The 22,643-nt window shown below is 45.3% G+C and overlaps 1 protein-coding gene across 2 annotated transcripts; it reads right to left on the bottom strand.

Moving 5' to 3' along the window:
- Positions 1 to 141: 141 nt before the first annotated feature.
- On the bottom strand, positions 142 to 21,922 carry GGACT (gamma-glutamylamine cyclotransferase). Of its 2 annotated transcripts, none has more exons than XM_060233667.1 (2): positions 21,837 to 21,922; positions 142 to 2,746 (listed from the first exon to the last, which is right to left on the bottom strand). In XM_060233667.1, the coding sequence occupies exon 2, from the start codon at positions 2,727 to 2,729 to the stop codon at positions 2,244 to 2,246; it is 486 nt and encodes a 161-aa protein (XP_060089650.1). In that variant the 5' UTR covers positions 2,730 to 2,746; positions 21,837 to 21,922; the 3' UTR covers positions 142 to 2,243. The 2 variants fall into 2 exon arrangements, with proteins under 2 accessions (XP_060089650.1, XP_060089649.1); XM_060233666.1 differs by lacking the exon at positions 21,837 to 21,922 and adding an exon at positions 17,403 to 17,486.
- Positions 21,923 to 22,643: the final 721 nt, after the last annotated feature.

Raw genomic sequence — 22,643 nt, forward strand, 5'->3', positions numbered from 1 at the left:
TAAGAATACTGTATTGAACTTGCCTAGGGCTAGCCTTCTGTAACGTGGCAGATTCGAGGAGAAGGGTGCCATTTTCCTGCCTTCCTATCTCTGTATAATTTTTTACAAAAGAGAACAGATGACGCATCCCAGCAAAGACTGCTTTAAAGACTTTAATTGAATATTTGTTGGTGCATAACATTGTCATACCGCTGATTAATTCTCTTGTAGTGCAGCAGTCAACTACATTTAAACAAATCCCTGAGCACAGAAATGATTAAAACAACTCCAAAAGTTTCAGCACAGGCGACCATAACACATTATCAAAGTGATCTCTTTCTGTAAATTAGTGAGGTTTCTCTCTCTCTCTCTCTTTTTTTTAGGGAGTTAGTGATTTAAACAATAAAATAAAATATGGTATAAATGCTATAATTTTACAAATAGATGGTTCACTCCTTGGCTAATATAAAGGAATTCTTGAAGCCAACTCAGTGTTAATAAATTCTGGGTTTTAGCATTTATTGCTACCAAAATACAATTAATGCAAAATACAACTAAAATACTTGTCTAAAAACTTGGACGTTAAAGTACAGAGTCAAGGAAGATGAGCAAATACAAAAGGAATGATAAATCAGACCTGTGACAAAGCAACTGCATGTGTACAAACATAAAATGTATCCAGTTCATAAAAATAGCACCATGTCACAAGGACAAGTGGTTCCATGTACTCATTATGAACTATGGCTCCTTCTGTGCTTGACGGGTATTGTAAAGGATCTCTTGAAGCCTACATTTTTTAAAACACAGAAAAAAATGTTTTCCTTCAAAGGGTGTGGAGCGTTTGGTTCAGCAGTAGCCGGCGGCCCAATCTCTACCTTCTCACCCCTGTGTATGTTCAGAACTGCTGACTTCTAAGACAAATGAGGGTGCTAAGACATATGGCTGATTCAAAATGCTGCCTCCCAGCAATCAGTAATAACCATCATAATCAATGTAGATTTTGCAAAGTAATGCAATGTAATCTAGGATTAATCATGCAACTGAAGCACACTTATTAAGTAGGGTATGTAAACTATACTAAAACTATACTATACTAAAACACATAGTGGTAAAGGACCCTGATCTGGCCTGGAAAAGAGCCAGTGAAGGAAGTAGTAAGTTGGCCGCATGATAGCAGAAACACTGCTTGAGTAACAGGCATGTAAACAGGCTCTCCTGCTCTCTCTGCCCACTTCTCTGTTGTTGCTGTAGCTTCTGTGGTGACTGAATTCCTTGGCAGCACATCAACCCTGTTTGCATTTCTGGAGCAATGCTCATCACTCCACACCAGAACAATGCCATGGCATGAATGGCCGGTCCGTGGGTAATGCTGCCCAGCCTCCTGGCTCACTGTCAGGTACTGAAACCCAAAGGCTTGGACTTCTGGAGCTTACTGAACACATCTTTGTTGGTGGCTCAGTTCCTTTCATGAACTCATTCACATCTCAGCACTTGATTAAAGGGTTTCTTCCAAGGACCGTTTTGTGGCTTATGTAAATGTCGTGCGGTAATGAAAAAAGTTTGCACTGAGCTTGAGCAGTGATCTCCCCTCCCTGCCAGTAAACTGCCAAATACAGCAGGATTTCCTTTCTACTAAAAAGAAAAATATTGATGCAGTTGTCTTAACTGTAGTTCTTGGTTTACACCTTGTCTATTATTTATCCTACTTGATTAAGCAAGTAAAAGTTTGCAAGCCTCAGTATACTTATTTAAAATCAACCATTTCCTGGTCAGAATCTATGGGTTCGGTCCAAATGGCTGCCTCTGCCAGCCTACACTGGCACTACTCTTGGCAGAAGAGAAGTTTCTGCTGGTCTCCCCTCTCCCTGTCCAGAACTCACTGTGCCCCTCCCACTGTTCGTAAGGGTCTCTGCCCGCCCCCAGGAGCAGAATTTTGTGTGGGGCACAGTAGGCTGCAATAGAACTGGGGTGGCAAGGAGGTCCTCCTCCACTAGCATCTGATGGTGGAAGTTTACATCCTGCCCGTTAGTGCTTTCTTTCACTAAAAAGCTCTACATATCTTATTCCCTGTTTCTGATCAATAAAAGCAACTTATTTTCCAGTTTTAAACTTATTTACAAAACTTGCCACAAATGTTACGAATACATTGTCTCCTGCTACAGAATTAAACTTTACAATCCCTATTGTAAGATGAGCCACCTTTAAACTATAATGTATCTTAATTAAAACTTTTTTATCAAAAAAAAATCCGCTTGCTTTTAAAATCATTGATTTTTATCTCCCCTGCTTTCCCTTAGTACGTACAGAAGTCCATGTTTCCCAAAGGAATCGTAGTTGTCATAGTAAGGGAGATTTATCCAGTCAGGCTGGTAAATTGTAGTGCTGTATGCATAGCATTCCAGAATGCTGTTAACAGCTGGCCTCTCTTCAGGTGTGTTGCTTGTACCTTCCCACTCAACTATTTCAATTCTCATTGGAGTACGCTGATACATGTTTGGGCAGTCTTCAAATTCATCGAGGAATTGCAACATCTGGTCATCGACAAAATAAATCTCTCCTGTGATTCGGTGCCCCCTTCCTGGGATGTTCAGCAAAAAGGGAATGTTGTATTTCCCTGCAATCACCAGGGGGTATTTCTCCATTGTGAGTCCTCTGCCCTGGAACTTTGCTGTCCCATGAGTCCTGTCTGTCATGTTATAGTAGTTCGGCTGCCCTTTCTTAAGGGTTCCATAGACAAAGACACGGGCCATTCTTCCGACTGAAGAAACTTAAAAATATATAAATATATATATTAAATTATTGCAATTGTTTTTTTTTCTTTCAAAAGCTGTCTTTTGACGGCACAAAATGAGCAAATACACTTGTTTAAAAAGAAAGCTAGACAACCTCAGGCCACTTCCTAATCCACTGTGAGAATCTAAAGGCGAAGATATGCCCGTTGTAAAAATATTTTATGGATCTTCTCTAACATTTTGCTGCTGCATTTTGCTATGCAGTTACTCCCTCTGTAGTTACCAGGGAGTTGTTGGCCTAGGCACTGGGACTGCAAAGAAGTTAGTATGAAGTAGGATCGCCAAGTCTGGGTTGTGAAATTCCTGGAGACTTGGGGGCAGAGCCCGGGAGGGCAGGATTTGGGGAGTGGCCGCAGTGGATATAATGCAATACAGTTTGGCCTCCAATGCTGCTGTTTTCTCCAGGGGAACTGAACTCTGTAGTCTGGAGATCAGTTGTTGTTCTGGGAGATCGCCAGGCACCACCTGGAGACTGGCAACTGTAGCATGCAACAGGCCTTTTTCTCAGTGTATAAACATATGAACATATGAAGCTGTCTTATACTGAACCAGACCCTTGGTCCATCAAAGTCAGTACTGTCTTCTCATACTGGCAGTGGCTCTCCAGGGTCTCAAGCTGAGGTTTTTCACACCTACTTGCCTGGACCCTTTTTAGTTGGAGATGCTGGGGATTGAACCTGAGACCTTCTGCTTACCAAGCAGATGCTCTACCAATGAGCCACCATCCCTCCCAACTATAATAATACTGGGGAGTTAACAGCCATTTTCATGATCACATAGGGTTGCTAGCCTCCAGATAGGGGCTGGGGTTCTTCCATAATTATAAACCATCTCCAATCTAAAAAGATTAGTTCCTGTGGAGGAAATGGCAGCTTTAAAGGGCTGATTCTATGGCATTGCACTCCACTGGGATCGTCTGCACACAAAAGCTCACATCCTCCATAAAACTTTGTTGGTCTTAAAGGTGCTATTGGACTTTGTCACATTGCTTCAGACAAACACAGCTACCCACCTGGACCTCTCTCCCCCAACCCTGTCCTCCACTTCAAAATCCCCAGAGCTGAAAAACCCTACAGGTCACAATTGTACTTTTTTTCATTAACTGTGATCACAGAATGGCAAATTCTGCCTGGTTCATTCTTAGTTCAGTTGTGAATGTATGCAATAAAGTTTTGTGGCAAATTACACTATTTAAACCATTTATTACTATTTAAACTGTTGCCTCATGAAGTGATTGATAATTTTTTTTTTAAAAAAAACCCATCCTAGTGTGTGTCCTCCTGACACCCACTTATGATGAAACACTGAGCAGGGCCTCATTGACAGATCTATAAGGAACATCTGCATTTCTTCTTTCAGAACTCTGAGGCCTTTAAAAGGTGAAGAACTACCTTCTTGCCCAAAATCTTAAGAGGCAGCAAATGAAGTGGTTACAGCACAAGCGTACTGCGATCTAGCTTCCACAGTAATGTTGTTTTCAAACAATTTAAGGGGACCCCCAAATTAAAGCACACTACAGAAGTCTAATCTGGAATGGGGGGGAGTTGGAGGGGGGGAGCATTTTTAATTACATTCTCCAGGGTAATTAATAAATTGTTGGGAACTGCAGTGAACAAATGAAAGGCCTCCTGCCTGGTAGTCTGAGTCAGACATTAGTGAAGAAATAACAGGGAAGGGAAAGAGGCAGGAAAGATCAGATACTAAATTCACACTGAAGAACAGCATTTTATGAAGGTCTGCAAATGAGTAACTACCTGGTGTATTCTTGTCGATATAAAAAGGACAAGCACCAGTTGTTTCTGACTGTGGGGTGACGTCACATCATGACGTTTTCATGGCAGACTTTTTACAGGGTGGTTTGCCATTGCCTTCCCAAGTCATCTACACTTTCCCCCCCAGCAAGCTGGATACTCATTTTACTGACCTCAGAAGGATGGACGGGTAAGTCAACCTTGAGCCCGCTACCTGAACCCAGATTCCACAAGGATCAAACTTAGGTCATGAGCAGAGCTTGGACTGCAATACTACAGGTTACCACTCTGCACCACGGAGCTCCTTGTCTTTGATATAGTATAGTGCTATACACAAAAAGTTGTATTTTAAACTCTTTTTGGGAAGTCCCAAGAGCCAAAATAGAAGTTAGTCTTCAATCAAATACATAAGACTGATCTAAGAGACCTATAGGCTGGGGAAAGGGCTAGAACGAATAACCTTGAAACACAATCTAATTTTTCTTACAATAGGCATTTAGGAAACAAGATTTAATATCCTAATTCTGCTATCTTCTTGGGCCCATGAATAAAGAAACTGTGACAACTCTCTTAACCTTCTCGGGCCTATCAGATGTTAAAACACATTTAGAGAAGTCCATAACAGCAAATGGACACGTTGGTCAATCAGCAAAATGCTGGTGAAGCAGAAACCATCAAAGGCTTCTTCATATCTGAACTCCACCACCCTTTTTGAACATAGAGGAAATGACACAAAGTTGGAATTGTTTAATTGTCATTAGCAAAAAGAACACGGCATGGGGCTGTTTTGTGTAATGTACTCAAGGGTCTTTGTAACAGCAGCTTCCTGAATCCATATTCATAAATGCTAATACTAACCTGGCAAACTACAAGAACTGGAAACCGAAGGGGAAAGCGCACACTTGCGAATTCTACTCCTGTTGCTAAAACGGAGAGTAGCGTGGATTCCCATGGTCAGTTTTTCCTGATGCATGGAAGTTTTACAAACTGCTGTGCAACAGCATCTCTATAGAATTTGGTCTTTTATTTAAAGATTTTCCTATATGATGTTTTATACCCACCATGATGGACTGGAGGAGAGTCACCTCCATATCTGTTGCACTTTGATCTTGGATGGCTTTTATGATAGAAATGAATTTTGCATTGCACTGCAAGACTTTTCCCAGAGCAACTATTGGCTCCTTGTTTATTCCTGAAGATGACACTCCAAACTGCATGGTTAATGAACAAAGTAATTTTAACTAAATTTGCAGATGACACTTAAGTTGTTCAGGTGGTGAGAACCAGGGAGGGTTGTGTGAGGTACTCCAGAGGGATCTGTTGAGGCTAGGTGAGTGGACATCAACATGGCAAATGAGGTTCAGTATGGACAAGTGCAAAGTAATGCATATTGGAGCCAAAAAAACTAACTATAAATACATGTTGACGGGTTCTGAACTGGCAGAGACTGACCAGAAGAGAGATCTTGGAATTGTGGTAGATAACGCACTGAAAATGTCATCTCGCTTTGTAAAGGCAATAAAAAAAGGCAAATGCTTTAGGAAGGGAACTAAAAACAAGTCAGCAATATCATAATGCCCTGTAGGAATCAATAATTATGCCTCATTTGGAATACGGTGTACAGTTCTGGTCACTGCATCTCAAAAAAGATATTATAGCACTGGAAAATGTGCAGGAAGGGGCAACTAAAATGATTAAGGGGATAGAACACTTTCCCTGAGAAGAAAGGTTAAAGAGGTTAGGGCTTTTTAGCTTGGAAAAATTATAAAGGGTGACATGATAAAGGCTTACAAAATTATGTGTGGGATAGGAATTAATGAGCAGTAGGTTTAGAACAGATATAGGGAAGTATTTCTTCACCCAAAGGGTAATTAGCACTTGGAATTCACTGCCACAGGAAGTGGTTGCGGCTACAAGCATAGACATCTTCAAGAGATTAGATGAACATATGGAGCAGAGGTCCATCAGTAGCTATTAGCTGCAAGGTATAGATGGAACTCTGTCTGGGGCAGCGATGCTATGTATTCTTGGTACTTGGGGGGCAACAGTGGGAGGGCTTCTGATATTCTGGCCTCACTGGAGGACTTCCTGATGACACCTGGGCTTTGACCACTGTGTGACACAATGTTAGGCTGGATGGGCCATTGGCTGATCCATCATGGCTTTCTTTAATGTTCTAAACTTTCCAGTTTTGTTTATGTTGATTCTTGGCATTGGGTGTGAGGGCGATCTGACTGCAACTGTCACTCCACTGATCGCCAGGGTTGATTTGGCTGATCTGGCTGGCTAGGAGGGTGTCCCCTACCTCCCTCACCACTCCATGTGTGTCCCTCCTGAAGCTGCGTGCTCAGTGGAAGAGGATGACCATCCCAGATAGGAGTCTACCATTCTTTGGTTCTTCGATTCTTGCCATCCCCAATTTTTAAATCAGAGGCTGATTTTCAGTTTTCCTGAACCATAGCACTGCTTTTACCATCGGTTCTCCTTCCCTTCCACGTGCCATCACGTCATTTCTAATGCATCTGATCTTCCTCATCAGAGTAGCCTGCCACAAACTGGGATTCTAGCTTTTGTCTTAAATGGGGATTGGTCTCTGCAATGCAGCTGGCTCTTTCTTTTAATGTTGTTTTAAGGGAAAGCCTTCTCAAAGTAGGGCAAGAGAGAGTTGTGTTTACTGAAAAAATTAATAAGGTTTCTGGTTTCCTCCTTGGCTCCTATTCAAAAGTTTCCTGCTTCCCAGCTGCACCTGCCTCCTCCCTCACAATCCTTCTGTCTTCCTAAAGCCCAGAGCATCTGACGCTTTCCCAAATTTTGCTATCAGTCACCAAACGTCTAGGAAAGGTAGTCTCCATTTTTTCCACTCAGCACAGCAGTTTGGTCTCTAATTGCCAGATGTAAAGAGTCTTCAGAAAGTAGGTGGAACACCTGGCCCTTATTTGAAGGTGGGGGTCATTAAATGGCGTTAAAGTAACAGGAAAAATAAACACAATAGGCATCTACCTTGACTTGCTTTAATTTTTCATTTACTTTGAAAGTGGATAAGATGAAGAATTTCCCAGCCGCAAAGAAACTTAAGCTGTGCTTCCAAGTGAGGCACTGATCTAATATATCTTCCTGGCTTGAAAGGCCAGAGCAGTGACTCGTGCAGGGTAGCAACGCATAACATCCTCCAAGACTATGTACTTCTGTTGTCTCCCTGAGGCAGGAGTAATAGAATGACCTAACCATGTCAGCTGCAAAGACTGGAAGAATGCAGAGCTATGGTGGGTAATGTCCTCTCGTGTCTATGTTTGGAGTGGAAGGGAATTGTGGGCTGATGCAAGCCTTTTCATCCCCCCCTTTCTGTACTCACCCCCATGGGGCTGCTAGGTAACCTCATGTAAGTATCTCTAACACTCTCCCTTCACAGTCAGCAATGTGGTATGCCTGACAGGGTTGTTGTTCAGACTACTGAGGAATATCTATGAAGCATTTCCTGCACTGAAAAAGCACCAGTAAACTCCCAGAGAGAGGAAACTTTAGGAGTCAGAAAAATAATCTACCCTTTTGAAAACAATATTGCTGCTGACCAAAGCATGGGCTATTTACCTTACAGAAGAAGGGCTGAGTGCTATTTTCCCCAGTATGCAGAAAATTCCCCTCAAACCTATATGTTCTATTTTCTTATGGCACTGTCTTTTCAGAATGTCATAATGATTTGCCCTGTTGTTCTGTCAAGAGTTAGCTTTGTATGTTTACCCTTCATGGACAACAGATGGGTTTGAGGCCTATGGTTTGTTCACTGACAAAGCAAAGAACATTAATATTCAGTTGCTCTGGTTCCCCTTTTAGAAGAAAAAAAATCATTACCTTTCAGATTGTGTTTTGAATAACAAACACATCCTTCAGGAAGAAACTTGTCCCGGTGGGGATTGAGAAAGGATCAGACTTAAGCACCGAAACATGCAATTAATTCCCATTAGGGGATTAGGGCACTTGTGTTCACTTTGAATCAGAAAAAAAGTGAATTGTGACTTAAATTGTTCACAACCATGAGGTTACTTGTCAGAGTTAATAAGTTATAATATACAAAGGGAAATGAAAAATGCACATTAAAATCTCCAGCACCTAGTAGCATGTCTGTCTGCAACAGATAGGCTTCATTTACATTTAAGCAATTACTTGACTGTATATATTGAGCGACACTTTTTTTTGGGGGGGGGGGGGAGAGTTTGGGTGAAAATTTTTCATAAAACTCAAAGCACAACCCTCCTCTTCAAAGCTTCCTCTAGCCAAGAAAGCTGAGGTTTAGGGCATTTTGTTACCATTGATACTGAATTTGTTACAAGTTGAGGGGGGGTGGCCTTCAAGGCAGTGCAAGTCTCCTGCTCAACATTTAGGAATATGGTTTCCATTACTACTCCTAGTTGATGACATGCTGTTTAATAGAAAGAAAAGACCAATGAGGAAATTGACGCTTAAATCAAGACCGGCGGCTGGGACTGCTGCCATAAGCACACCCATGAATAAAACCCTGCAAAAGTTAGAACTTGTAAATGCATGAAAGATTGTGACCTGTCAGCCACAGGACAATCGCATTTGGGGAGGGGGGGAGGCAGCAGTGGAATATGTGAAAGGACACGCTTGAATATAAGAAGTCTCTCTCTCAAAAGATATGCACTGCTTTTCTCAGTCCAAATCACGTAAGTTTACATGCTCGTGCACCACATGATGAATGCAAAACTACTAACAGAGCTTTCTTTTTCTAAAATCCTTCATATAAAATAACATCTTTTGCCTGTTTTAGCCGCTTTGCAGCAAAAGTAAAGAGTAGCATTTGAGGTTTAGTTTCTACATCAAGCTGTCAAATAGTACCACCATTTAAGAAGAATAGCACCCCATTTAAGAAGAATATCAATGAGGGAATGAAAAATTATTTTTCCTTCCAATCAGGGAAACAAACCTATGCACCATTCTTCACCAGCCTTGCCTAGTCAGAGATCAGGCCTTATAATGTACGATATCCTCCAGGACAAAACAACCCTATTCAAAAAGATACTTTCATGAAATATTCATACTGTAGTCATTAAAGTTTAATATCCTGGGAAAATGAGTGAAATCTGTATGTCATCTCTTCAAGCGATTTCTTTTAACTACGACTGACAGCCTATCCAATTGTTGGCGCAGCTTATTTGTTTAGGACTGTATTTCAGAAGGGAAAAACAAAAATGACAGAAAATAAAAAGCAGATTGTGAGGTAAGAGAAGAAGGTAGCTGAGAACCCAGTCAGCTGGGAATAGAAGAAGCTCCCACCAAGACTAGCTATGATCACATTTCAATACTGTGCACTGATTTCAAGCTACTAATTCAATAATTACAGAGTTTATCTGAAGAAGTGTGCCTGAACACGAAAGCTTATACCTTGAATAAATATTCTGTCAGTCTTAAAGGTGCCACTGGATGCAAACTTTGTTCTATTGACTAAACAGTGATTTGTTTGGGTGGGTGTAAGGTATTTTTTGGAACTAGCATAGCACAATGGCTGAAAGTGTAAACTGTGGAAGTTCCCAATTTCACTTTTGGCATGAATTTAATAGAGGGCCTTCTAGGTCACAGCAACCTCTGCAGCTTTCACACACACACACACACACACACACACACACACTCTGCAATAACATGTAAGCACCTCACAGACAGGGTGGCTGTAAGGATTACAACGATAATGTGCATTCAAAGGCTGTGATCTGATGGATATTACTTGAGGGGACACCCTATTGAATGCAGCAAGACTACACTTGGGGTGAGGGGTGGGGAGATACTAGACAAATATGCAGTTAAACTAATAAAATGGCTGTCATCATGATGCGGTGCAGTAAAGGAAGGGTTTTTTTTAATATATCATAGCAACTGTCTCTCCAAGAAAGGACAATTAAAGTATGAGTGTGACATCCATTAACATACATGGTTTGCCAGTTTTGAGTTGGATAATTCCTGGAGATTTGCCTTAGAGTGAGTCATACCATTTGGCCCATCAAGCACTGAGCTGATTACTTTGATTGGCAGCAGCTCTTCAGGCCTCAGTTGGAAGCTTTTCACATAACTTCTCCAGGATCCTTTGCTGGAGATGTTGGGAATTGAACCAGAGACCTTCTGCATGCAAAGCAGAAACTCTGCTACTGAGCTACGTCCCTTCCTCTCCTACAGTAAACAAGGGCTAAATCCTGTCCCCAAACAGAAAATTTTTGACAAGCCCCTCTGGCTTCATAATTATTAGACTGGATCCTACATGTGCTATTTAGGTGGCGGTAGAGATGCCAGCATTGAAATGTTTCACCGTAATGCAATATAGCTTCCTTGTTCTATACAGTAACATTATTTTCCCATGAGGAAAAAAAAAAAATCCTCAGTTGGCTCAGTGACCAGATATAGTTACACATTAATTCTTTAGAAGTTTCAGAAAACTGTAGGAAACAGGTGAAAAAACAAAATGCCTTGAACTTTAAACCTGAGCTCAGTCTGTTTGAATAAAGTGAGTTTTAAGGTCACACTTCACTCAGTGCTCACTTTCAAGAAGGACCAACATGCCAGAACAGGCTCCAGGGGCCGCATCCTGTTGCCTCTTTGATGCTTTCATTTTGTAACTTACTATTTTCTTTACGGGGCAGACACAGGCTTCCTGCTTGGGCCGACCCCTCTCCAACCTCACCAAATACCTCAAGACTCTTTATGGCAAAACACCTTTCTTACATTAGCCAGTAAGGCACCATTGGAAGCCACGGCCTCCTTTGAAAATCAAGAGGTTATGGTCTCCTCTCAGCGGTTGTCTGCTCCGAAACGATCAAGTCCTGGTTTGTGAAAACAAACAGCATCAGAACTACTGGTATGATACCACTGGATGATACCTGTGAAGCTGCCCCAAGCTTCGCAAGACTGTTTATTCCTCCCCCCCTCCCCCAGTTCCAACTCTGGCCAATCCAACATTAAAGGGCTTACTTGATGCGTTACGCATGTGGGAAAAATGTTTCTTGGAAAGACAGCTGCAGTTTAAGATACAACAACCTGAAAAAAAAGTAAAGGGGGAGGTGGGAAGGACTTCCCCCCCATTTCTCCCTCAAACACAAAAACTGGAAATTTTAGGGGGATTAGAATAACTGAGGGAGAAAAACTTTCAATTATTTTTGAAAAATATTAAAAGGGTTTTAAATGTTTTAGTTGCCATTTTCACTCTCAAAATACTTTCTAACAACTACAGGACAAGCTATAGTATCAGGAAATTGTAATTCCTACATACAGGATATGTTATAACTCTAATCCTTTTGCTGGTTTAGGGTGTTTGGGTTTTCTTCTAATCTGTACACATTTTAACTTTTTTGAAGTTGATTAAGGTGAAAATTAAAGTCTGGAACTTTAAGGTATTGACTTTTAAGATACGTTCTGATTAGAGAAAACGCTGAGATAATATCTTGAAGGACATATTGCTGTTTAAATGATATATGATATGGCTTTTACATGGCCAATGGCCATAGTGAATAGACTACTTTCTTTGTATGACAGTGATAAATTACCAAATGAAAAAAATGTTACTACAACATTTAATTCAATATACAGTTTTACTGATAGTCATTGCTGTTATTGCTTAGGCTGGAAGCATATGAAATTTATGTCCCAGAGAGCTGGATGCACTTTGAATGAGGATTCATTACCACAGTCCCCTCTCATTTTAAGATTTTAAAATGAGTGTTTCGTATGATTTCCAGATAACTTATCTCACTTTCACTCCACGAAGCCTTTGAAAGAGGCATTGGCCCGACCCAGACAGATATACTTAACTTCAGCCAGAGCCACATGTAAGCTTAAGGGTCCCCAGACCCGACACGTCCATAAGGCAGGATTCAGCGGCTGCCTGGGGTGCAGGCTTGGGAGAGGGCGACAGTTTTGGCCCTCCCACCCACTCATGTGCTTGAGTTGTTGTCCCACACCTGTGCAGCTGGCAAACGGGGCTCTGCCTCCCATGTCTGTGTTTCCAGCACAGACGGAAAGCGAAGCCTCACTGGTTGGGTTGCTGCACTCGTGTGCACGCTCAGGCTCAGCTCAGGCTTATGCATGGGGGGGGGGGGGGGGAGTGGCGGAACCTTGTCTGGGGCACCGGCTTTGTGCCGGCACCTTAGCACCACTGATGAGGGTCCCCAACCTTGTTGAACTTGTGGGAATTTTGAGAGTAGTTGGTGGGCACCACTACAAAATGGCTGCCATGTAGGGTTGCCAAGTCCAATTCAAGAAATATCTGGGGACTTTGGGGGTGGAGCCAGGAGACTTTGGGGGCAGAGCCAGGAGACATTAGGGGTGGAGCCAAGATCAAGGTCCTGACAAGCATAACTGAACTCCAAAGGGAGTTTAAAGGGATGGCACGCTCTGGGAAGTTTGAGGTCAGTAACACAACTACTTGAACTATCAGCATAGTTTTGAATATGACCATCTGCATATAAGGCTGATTTGCGCTTTCATGTTCCTTTTTAAGAGCTACCCCCAGTCAGGAAGAGTCATAAAGCAGATTCACTAAAACAGATTTAAAATAACAACTCTCCCCCTCCCCCCCCTTCCTTGCACTCAATCCGAAGCACATGCTCTGTTTGGAAGCACAAACAGCTAAGCAGCCCCACCCTGTAAGAAACATGCAAAGCGTTCAGAATAGTAAATAGTTGGGGGGGGGGGAGATTGCTTACCGCTTGCAATTCTAGTCTCAAAGTCCAGGCCCGAGGCCACGCCTCGGCTTCCAATCGGACCCAGGGAGAGGGGGGAAGGACCAGCAGGCGCAGAGGCGCCCTGGTGTAATCGCGGGGTGGAACCTGCCTTCCTGGTCGACCTGGCTGCGGTGCGCCCTCCCCTTCCTATGCATACCGGCCAAGCCTCCCCCCACCCCCAGCTTCCCCATTCCAAGGCCTTGATGAAGCCCAACGGCTCCTTGGCAGGTCCCAGGTTGAACTGCAGCCCGGACATTTTCTGCCGAGAGAGAAAAGAAAGCAAAGGGGGTGGCGTCTGTCTCCCGGGAAGGGAGGAGCAGGGAGGGAAATAAGAGGGAACGATCGCGGGCCGCCGCTTCTTCCTCCCTCCCGGGCCGGAACGCAAACTTGCCGAGCGGAAGGGAGGCTGCGAGGAGAAGTGGCAAAAGCAGCAGCAGCTGCAGCGACGAGAGGAGCAGCAGCAGAAGATCCCAGCGCCCGGACGGCCGGTCTCGGCGGTGGCCGGAGGAGGACGAGCGTGGCCGCGCCGCCGCCTCCCCAGCCCAAGCCGCCCCACCGCAAGCCCGCCGCCGGAGGAGGAGGAGGAATTGCGGCCAGGAACCCCGTGCCCCCGCCGCTGCCCGCCGAGCCGCCCCCCCGCAAGGCCCGCCCGCCGGCCCCCTGCGAGCCGGGCTGCCAGTGCAGGGCACCCATGGTGTCGGTCTCCAGCGAGTGCCACCCGCTCTACAACCGGGACCCCCCTTGGCAATGCGGGGCCCCCCAGGCCCCCCAGACCTGGGGCGACCCGCCCCCCCTCCCTACACCACTGCCTCCGCCTCTGCCGCCTCCTCCTGCTGCTGGGCGCCGGCGGGCCTGCCGCCTACGGCCTCACTGGGCGGGAAGGGGGCAGCAGCAGCGCGGTGGCCTCGCACGCTCCGGGACGGCTCGCCATTTCCCCCCTCTCCCCCCGCTTCCATTTTTGGGGGGAGCAGGGGAAGAGGGGGGAAATCCTGGGGTCCCCCGCCAGGGCGGGAGGGTTGGGACCCCTACTGCCATGGGGCAGAGTATGGATGAAGGGAAGTAAATAGGAGAGGAAAGCAGAAATTCAGCATAACAACAAGGCAATCCAGTCACCTCTTTTGTAGGGATGCCAGCCTCTAGGTGGGATTTAAGAATCCCCAAAGAATTACAGCTCATCTCCAAACTAGAGAGATCAGTTTCCCTGGAGATAATGGATGCTTTGGATGGTGGATTCTATGGCATTGTATCTGTTGAGGTCCCTGTCCTCTCTGGGCCTCATCCCCAAATCTCTAGGAATTTCCCAACCTGGAGCTGGCAACACTCCTCTTCCTCGCTGGTCCCCAGGAGGGGTCCTTGTAACCCTACACTTCTCTCTGTCCTGAGATGCCTGGAGGTAGTGGACAAACACAGTGATATGTCAAATGCACTTTTGGCCTAATTATTAGGATCTTGTCCTACACATGAAGTGGATTGTGTTTGTAAAAGACAGTTACTGTCAGAGAGGTACCATTTTAAATTTTGTTTAAGCAGTTAATGTACACACCCCTGTCAATGCAAGAAGAAATCTGAAACACCAAGGAAAATTACCTAGAACAGCCCTCTGCTTATAATTCTACTTTTCTCTCTCCAGAATATTCTGGGTTTTTTTTTTAAATATTCTTTTAAATCTTTTTAAATCTGCCATCAAACCACATTCCATAGTTATCCCTAGTTATCTTTGCCTTTTAATATTTCCCTATATTTCCCCTACTGCACTGCTCACCATTAAACTCCCCCCCAAATAAGGATCCATTCTTTATTTTTGCTCTTTTGGGACATACATTATTAGTTTATTTAAAATATGTATATCCCATCTTGTCTCCTTAGTCTCAAGGCATTGAACAGAGAAACAGTAGGTTGAAAACTCATTAAAATGTTAACAGTTCATCAACAAGATATAAACAAAATAAAATAAGAACTCTGCTGGATCTGCCAAAACAGTTTGCCTTCCAACAAAGGACCCCTGAATATGTAGCTACCTGAATGCAGAAAGTAAAGGTGGCCTCTGTACCCACTCTGCTGGGCAAAGGACTGGACCTACCACAGGAAAAGACTTGTGACCCAAGTACTGCCAAACAGGCAGTCCTGAAAGAGCGTGCCACAAGGAGAAAGCTGTCCAATGACTGAAGCTGCTGCATGAGTTTGATAACTATGAACTTCCCCTTCCCCAGGTTGCAAAGAGCTATAAAAATAATAACCAACACTTTGAACTGAGCTCAAAAATGTACAGGCAATCACTGCAATCGACCTCGCACTGGAACTGTATGCTCTGAGAGGCTGACCCCAGACAGGAGTCTTGTTGCTGCATTCTGTAGTACCATTTGGACCTTCCATGACATATTCAAAGGCAGTTCCACGTAAAGCCTGTTACATTAGTCCTGTCTAGGAGAAACAATAGTATGGATCAGAAAGGCTTAGGGGTTTCCAGCCCTCAGATCCCTGTGGGGTTTCCCTTGCTTTTGGGGGCTTTGATTCATCACCAGCCAACTGGCCAGTGAAAGGAAAACCCACCCCCAAACAATACCGTGTGATGTCCCACTGTGATGATGCTACTTCTAGGGAATGTTGCACAGTGATGCTCTGGTTTTGGGGCAAACTTTTGAGCAAAAGACTCCTAATTTCAGTAATATATGGACATCGTAATCACCCATTTTGGTTACCTGGAGATTCAGCTTACACACATCTGCCAGGAAATGTGGGTTTTATCTACCAGAATATAAGAGACTTATAAGAGTAAAAACAACCTCAGCGTTACAACAGCACTCTATATCTCTGGAAGAGTGCTAGCCAGAAGTACGGATAGGTCTCCAGCCGCTCCGTGCGTGCATCATCTCGGCCATTGCAGTGGAAGAAGTTGCGCCGCCAGGAACTGTCCAGGCAAGCGGTTTCCAGCCTTGACCAGGAAAGTCATGTTGGTAGGCTAACATCATCAGCAACCATCTTCCTGCAGTGCCAGACTCCATGACAGCGAAGCAAGAGGCTCACGTACTCAACAGCTGTCACTTCTGCATAAGGCAATCAAGCTTATCTTAGGCGTGGATCCTGCCAGACTGCCTAAGCTTTTGTCCAACAGAACCTAAGACAAAGGATGTTGCCAGTAGAGGAGTAAAGAAGTGGAAGAACAGCTCTGCTCAGAGCCATAGTTATTGTATAAATCGGGTGTCACCTTAGGTATCAATTTGATCCTCTATTGTCACTTTTAGATAAGTTTGGATAGCTTGTTTAGTCACCTCCACCCATGCCTTGCCCTAACTGTCATATTGGAGCCTCCCCCTTGCCCATTGTTACCTGGAAACCCAATCAGGTAACCGGGGCCAGGTACGCTCATTAGCCGGATATGGGCATCCAATCAGGTGCCCCTGATAAACTGGCCATTGGCCACCGCACAAGTCCAGCCCTTATAGTCATTGCGGAGCCTCCCCTTTTTCTGAGGTCATGTATCAGCTGACCACTTGTCATCGGCCCCTGCGCCTCCTACCCCCTAAGGGCTCAAGGTAGTCCTTATAACCTCTGGCCCAACTCCCCACAGGTGTGCATCTGACAGTACCCCAGTCCTGCTGTTTAGATACGCCCCCGATTCCTGATCAGTTGAGGGTCCCTTCCCCCATCTCCCTCATTTGTTGCCATTGGAGCCTTCCTCGAAGACTACGATTGTCCATCCTTGTGTACATTTCTCTCTTTTTTATTAGCTCTATATGTGTGCCGTATGTATCCAATGTATGTGTGTTTGTTCTATAGTTTTCTGTAATAAATTCATAATTGTTTTAATTAATTAGTGTTCTCTGTAAATTTAGCAAGAATTTCTGGAAGTCGAATCCTGTATATATATAGATTCTAGGTCCTTTTGAGCCAAAGTTGCCCACCTGTTAATTTCCCAACCTCTTTTGAGGGCATTTTGGCTTACAAACTCTGGTTTGAAGGCAAGAACCCATAGCTGTGCACCAAACCCAGAGCATTGCACACAACATCCCCCCCCCCGAACGCCTCCCCCCAAAGCCCCCTGCTGCAACAGCAAGGAGACCTGGTAACCCTAGCAAGGCTAAGTCAGCAGAGTCTAAACAAGGGGCCAGTTTACAAGCCAGAGGTAACCAAAATAAGGCGTTTCTAGCAGCAGCACTGACCTAGCTTCTCCATCAACAAGACTGGGGTTAAATTGCACTCTTCACCTGATCTGTCACAGAGATCTTGACCTCAAATAAGGCCCTAACCTCATCAATACCAATCAAACACTTTGCTTTCTCAAACAGCATCACCTCTATCTTCCCTGGATTATGCTTCACTTTGTTCGTTCTCATACACTGAGGCCACTTGTAAAATGATAACAAAAGCTAGCTCGAAGGTGGCATTCAGACTTGGCCAAAAGCCAAAATTCAGATGCTGTTTTGTTTCCTCTATCAGATGGGAACACACAATGCCTGCACTATTGTATTTATTTACTGGCACCTCACTGTACCTCAAATATGTGCCTCGCTGTTCTTCAGTTGTAAAATGGGACCTAAGTCTTCTAAGGCTAAATCAGGTGCGTTAACCCTGTTGGTTTGAAGCAACAGAACGAAGCTGGAGTCCAGTAGCACTTTTAAACAGGCCCATAGCGCGAATGGGGCCCCTGGGATCCCCCCCCAACTTACCAGCAACCCCCCACAACTTTCCATCCAGCCCAGGCCCACCTGATAACTTACTGGCAGCCAGCACCCCCTACAAAGCAATGCTGGGAATAAGCGCCAAGCCAGGCTCCTCTCCTCAGACCTCTACTCTCTCTGTCCCCCACCCACACTGGCAGGGAAGGAGGCTACCCATTCTCCCCTCCTCTCCTTGCCTTCCTTCTTCCAAGATGCTTGGCAGGCAGGGGGCAAAAGGCCTGCTGCCTTCCCCAGGCTGATGAAGTCATCTCTGCCTCTTGCTGTCCCGCTGTCGTCGCCCCTGCCACCCTCCATCTTATAGGCTGCGTTGGGCATGGGTGGTTGAAGTAGCAGAGGAGAAGGGGAGAGTGCAGCATGTGTCTGGGACCAGGAGGATTCCGCATTGAGGAAAACTGCCTGTAGGTACTGGATGGGCAGTGTGGCGAGTTAGCTGTAGCCCACCTCAGCAGTGAAGAGGCTCTTGCCAGGCTTGAAGTGACAGGCAGGCGGAAGGGGTGCTTCGTGTGACAGCAGCTTCCTTTCCTGCAGCTGCTCCAGAAGGGAGCTGGCAGGGTGCAAGACTGGTGCTCTTGCCAGGGAAGGTTGGATCTTCTGCGTTAAAGACCCTCCAAGCTCTTGCGTGAAGGGTCCAGATGACCAGATGGTTGACAGCAGTGTGAGGGTTTTTAAAAAAATTTGTGGGGCCCCTGCTTTCCCCAGCACCCCACCACTGGAAATTTCCTGGCTACAGGCCTGCCTTTATAAGTTTCAATCTGGGCATGAACTTTTGTGTGTATGTACACTTGTATACCCAGAATAAAACTTTGTTGGTCTTAAAGATGCCATTGGATTTAAACTTTGTTCTAAATGGTATATGTCAAGCATGCTACATTTAGGAATATTATACGTATTTCATTTTTCCTCACTGCTTTGGTCAGCAGGAATGATCTTGCATGCAGATTTATTTCCTACTTTTTGCTGGTGACACTTTGTCTTGCATAGGCTCAGTATCAACATCTGGATGTTCTGCTACATTAGCCTTCCCAACCCTCCCGCTTTGGCGGGGGATGCCAGGTTTTCCACCCTCTTCCCCCGCTCCCCCAAAAAACAGAAGCGGGGGGAGGGGGGAAACGGCGGGCACCCCATCCCAGAGCGGGCGACGCTGCTGCGCTGCTACCGCTCCCTCCCTCCCCGCAGCTGCTCCTCCGAGATGGGCCCAGGCTGAGCCCATCTCGGAGGAGCAGCCAAAGCAGAGAAGGGGAGGGTGGAGGCGGGCCAGGAGCATGGCGAGCCGCGAATCCGGGCCCCTCTAGGACCCGGACTCGCGGCTCGCCACGCTCCTGGCCTGCCTCCACACACCCCCCCCCATTCCAATGCAGGGGCGGAGCGCGCGACGCCGCCGCGACGCCCTCCCCCGCAGCTGCTCCTCCGAGATGGGCCCAGCCGGAGCCCATCTCGGAGGAGCAGCCACGGCAGCGCAGCGACGCTCCCCGGCGCCATTCCCCCCTCCCCCTAGCTCCACCCCAGTGTCTCCTGGCTCCACCCCCAAAGTCCCCAGATATTTTAAAAATGGGACTTGGCAACCCTATGCTACATCCAGGGGTTGGGTTGCTATTTTATTTTGGTTTTAACAGACAGTGTTTTAACTATTATTATAAGCTGCCTTGAACCATGAGGAAAAACAGGATAGAAATATTTTAATAAAAAATAAACAAACTGCTTCACATAAGTGTCCTTATATTTCCTCCAGAAATAACTAAACAGGGGAAACCGAATTTAGTCTGCTTTCAATGGGATGTAAGAAGGCATTTTAAAAACATCTTTCTTTCTGGCAATATCAACTTGACCCCTCCTCTTCCTTTAGCTTTTTGCGCACCCCCATTCTGTACCTTAAAAAATTAAGTTTGCGGGCTTGTTTGTATTTTCATTTGTGTACAAACGCACACACCCCACCAGCATAATTTGTGTATTCCGTTTTAATCCATATCAGCCACTTCAGAAGACAATGTTTGTTAGAACAGGAGGATAATTATGTCAGATATACTGGCCCTGGTTTACTCCATTAAAAAGATGTTCTTAGGTTCAGGTGGGCAGCCATGTTGGTCTGAAGTAGCGAAACAAAGACTGAGTCCAGTGGCACCTTTAAGACCAGCAAAGTTTAATTCTGGGTATAAGCTTTTGTGTGCATGCACACTTATTCGTATCTGAATTCTTGTTATAAACTGCCTCTCCTCCTATGCTCCATCATGGCAGCTTCATTAGTCTGAGTAGGGCCTTCTGGGGGTGCCACCTACAAATGGGCAAGATCAATAACTGCCCATGCATGTGTATTTCTCTGCTGGGGTCTCCACCTTGGGAACAGTCTGCCTGAGAAGTTCAGGAAGGTTCTCACACTTTCTGCAAACTGTGTTAAAGGGAACTGTTCCAAGGCAGCATTATATGCAGGTAAGTAAAATGAATACCCAGCTTGCTGGGGTAGATGACTGGGGAAGGCAATGGCAAACCACCCCGTAAAAAGACTGCCAAGAAACATCATGATGTGACGTCACCTCAGAGTTGGAAACAACTGGTGCTTGCACAGGGGACTACCTTTACCTTTATAACAGGGCTGTACTGAAGCTGCTTGCGCAGGGGACTACCTTTACCTTTTTACTGCAGCAGAATGGTTTAGGAAAGCATTTCTGTAAAGGAATGGGACTGTGGAGTAGACCTAGGGTTGCCAATCCCCAGGTGGGGACAGGGGATCCCCCGGTTTGCAGGCCCTCCCCCTGCTTCAGGGTCATCAGAAAGCGGGGGAGGGAATTGTCTGCTGGGCACTCCATTGTTCCCTATGGAGAGTGATTCCCATAAGGAAAAATGGAGAATTGGTCTGCAGGTATCTGGGGCTCGGGGGGGGGCTGTTTTTTATAGGTAGCGGCACCAAATTTGCAGCATAGCATCCAGTGCCTCTCCTCAAAACAACCACCAAGTTTCAAAAGGAGTAGACCAGGGTATCCAAATCCATGAGCCCCAAAAGAAGGTGCCCCTATCCATTATTTCCAATGGAGGGATGGCATGTAAAAGGTGTGTGGACCCTTTAAATGTAATGGCCAGAACTCCCCTTAGAGCTCAATTGTGCTTGTCACACCCTTGCTCCTGGCTCCACCCCCAAAGTCCCCAGATATTTCTTGAATTGGACTTGGCAACCCAAATACCATCTCTAGGCCAGCCAATGGGTTGGTGGGGGTGAAAAAGCCACATGGGGCTCCCAAGCTGCAGCTGGCTACCCCTGCTCCATAATTTTAGCAAGTTTTAAACTAAATCTATGGGCATGAGCCACAGGGCATCACCATTCTATATATCACACTAGTTTTTAATTGTGAAAACCAGGCACACTTTTATGTCCTACTGAAATCGATGCAGCTTAAGCGTTTCGTTTTTATGGGCTGTGCACTATATAAAAGTGTTAGACGGGTTCCACTCTACTAATTTAAATTTGTTAACTTGTTTTCTTGGGGACTTAAACCTATTGTTTATATGTGTGTATGTCACAAAAGCAGGGCGTGTGAGGTGTGTGCGCGCGCACTGTGCTTTAAATTCGAAGCGAACGCCACACTATAACGCAGAGCCGGTTACGTTCTAATAGCCACAAAGATGCTGCAGGTCTCTATTTTCTACTGCCTATAAAAAGGTAGTGGAGACCTCAACCAATCCAACGCTTCGCTGTCTCTCACATCTTCCGCACGTGCTACTCTTTTGAACGGCAACTTGCGGAAACAGGTGATTGGTGAGAAAAAGGAAGGAGGCGGGCAAGCTGTAGCTTCGTTCGCCTCGCCCCCTCCTCATTTTTCCCTATGTCCTGACACCTTGTAAACCAATCACATTCGAAATAGAATCGTCCGCTCAATCCTCGTCCCCTTTCATTGCAGTCTGCTAGAGACGCTTAACAAAACTTACCCGCCACTTTAACGGCTTTTTAAACTCTCTGGACTTGCCTGATCGCTGTCAATCAGAATATCACCAACAGCCACTTCCGGCTTGTGTGCGACTCAGGAACGGGAGGAGTTTGTGTTTACTATTCCCGCCTTTTCCGGAGCTCATCTAAAAGGATGTTAGCGGAAGAAGGGAAAAGTGAGCGAAGCCGCCGTCGTCAAGACAACAAGCAGAGTACGCGAGGTATCAGAGCGCTTGCGCGGTGGAGTGGGAGGGCAACCAAAGGACTGACACTCAAAATGCAGTTTGTGGCGGAGGCGTTGACGAGCAGAGACGTAAAACTGTCGCTGCCGTGTAGGGTTGCCAACCTCCCGGTAATGGCAGCAGATCTGGGTTTCTGATTTATCTCTCATAGAAATCCGTTCACCTGGAGAAAAGGGCCGCTTTGGAAGCTGGATTTTGTGGCATTGAAGGGCTTTGCTTCACCCCCCCCCCGTTGGTCCTCTCTCACCCCCCCCCCCCCAAAAAAAATCTCCAGCTATTTCCCAGCCTGGAGCTGGCAACCTTTCCAGCGTGTCATAACTGTTTGTTGAAAGTAAATCCCACAGCATTCAGTGCTGCTTACTTTTTTTTTTTTTTTGCCGTAAACAAGATTTTCATTGAATATAAAGAACAGGATACAATTAAGAAACCTAAACATAACATAAACCATATTTAAAAAGATAAAATCCATTAATGCATCCATCAAAGTTATCGCCAAACTTAAAAGTAAATAATTAAATACCATATAAAGTACCATCACAACATTAGCACAAATAGGGTTGCCAAGTC

The sequence above is a fragment of the Heteronotia binoei genome, chromosome 3, assembly GCF_032191835.1.
Source record: "Heteronotia binoei isolate CCM8104 ecotype False Entrance Well chromosome 3, APGP_CSIRO_Hbin_v1, whole genome shotgun sequence".
NCBI lineage: Eukaryota > Metazoa > Chordata > Lepidosauria > Squamata > Gekkonidae > Heteronotia > Heteronotia binoei.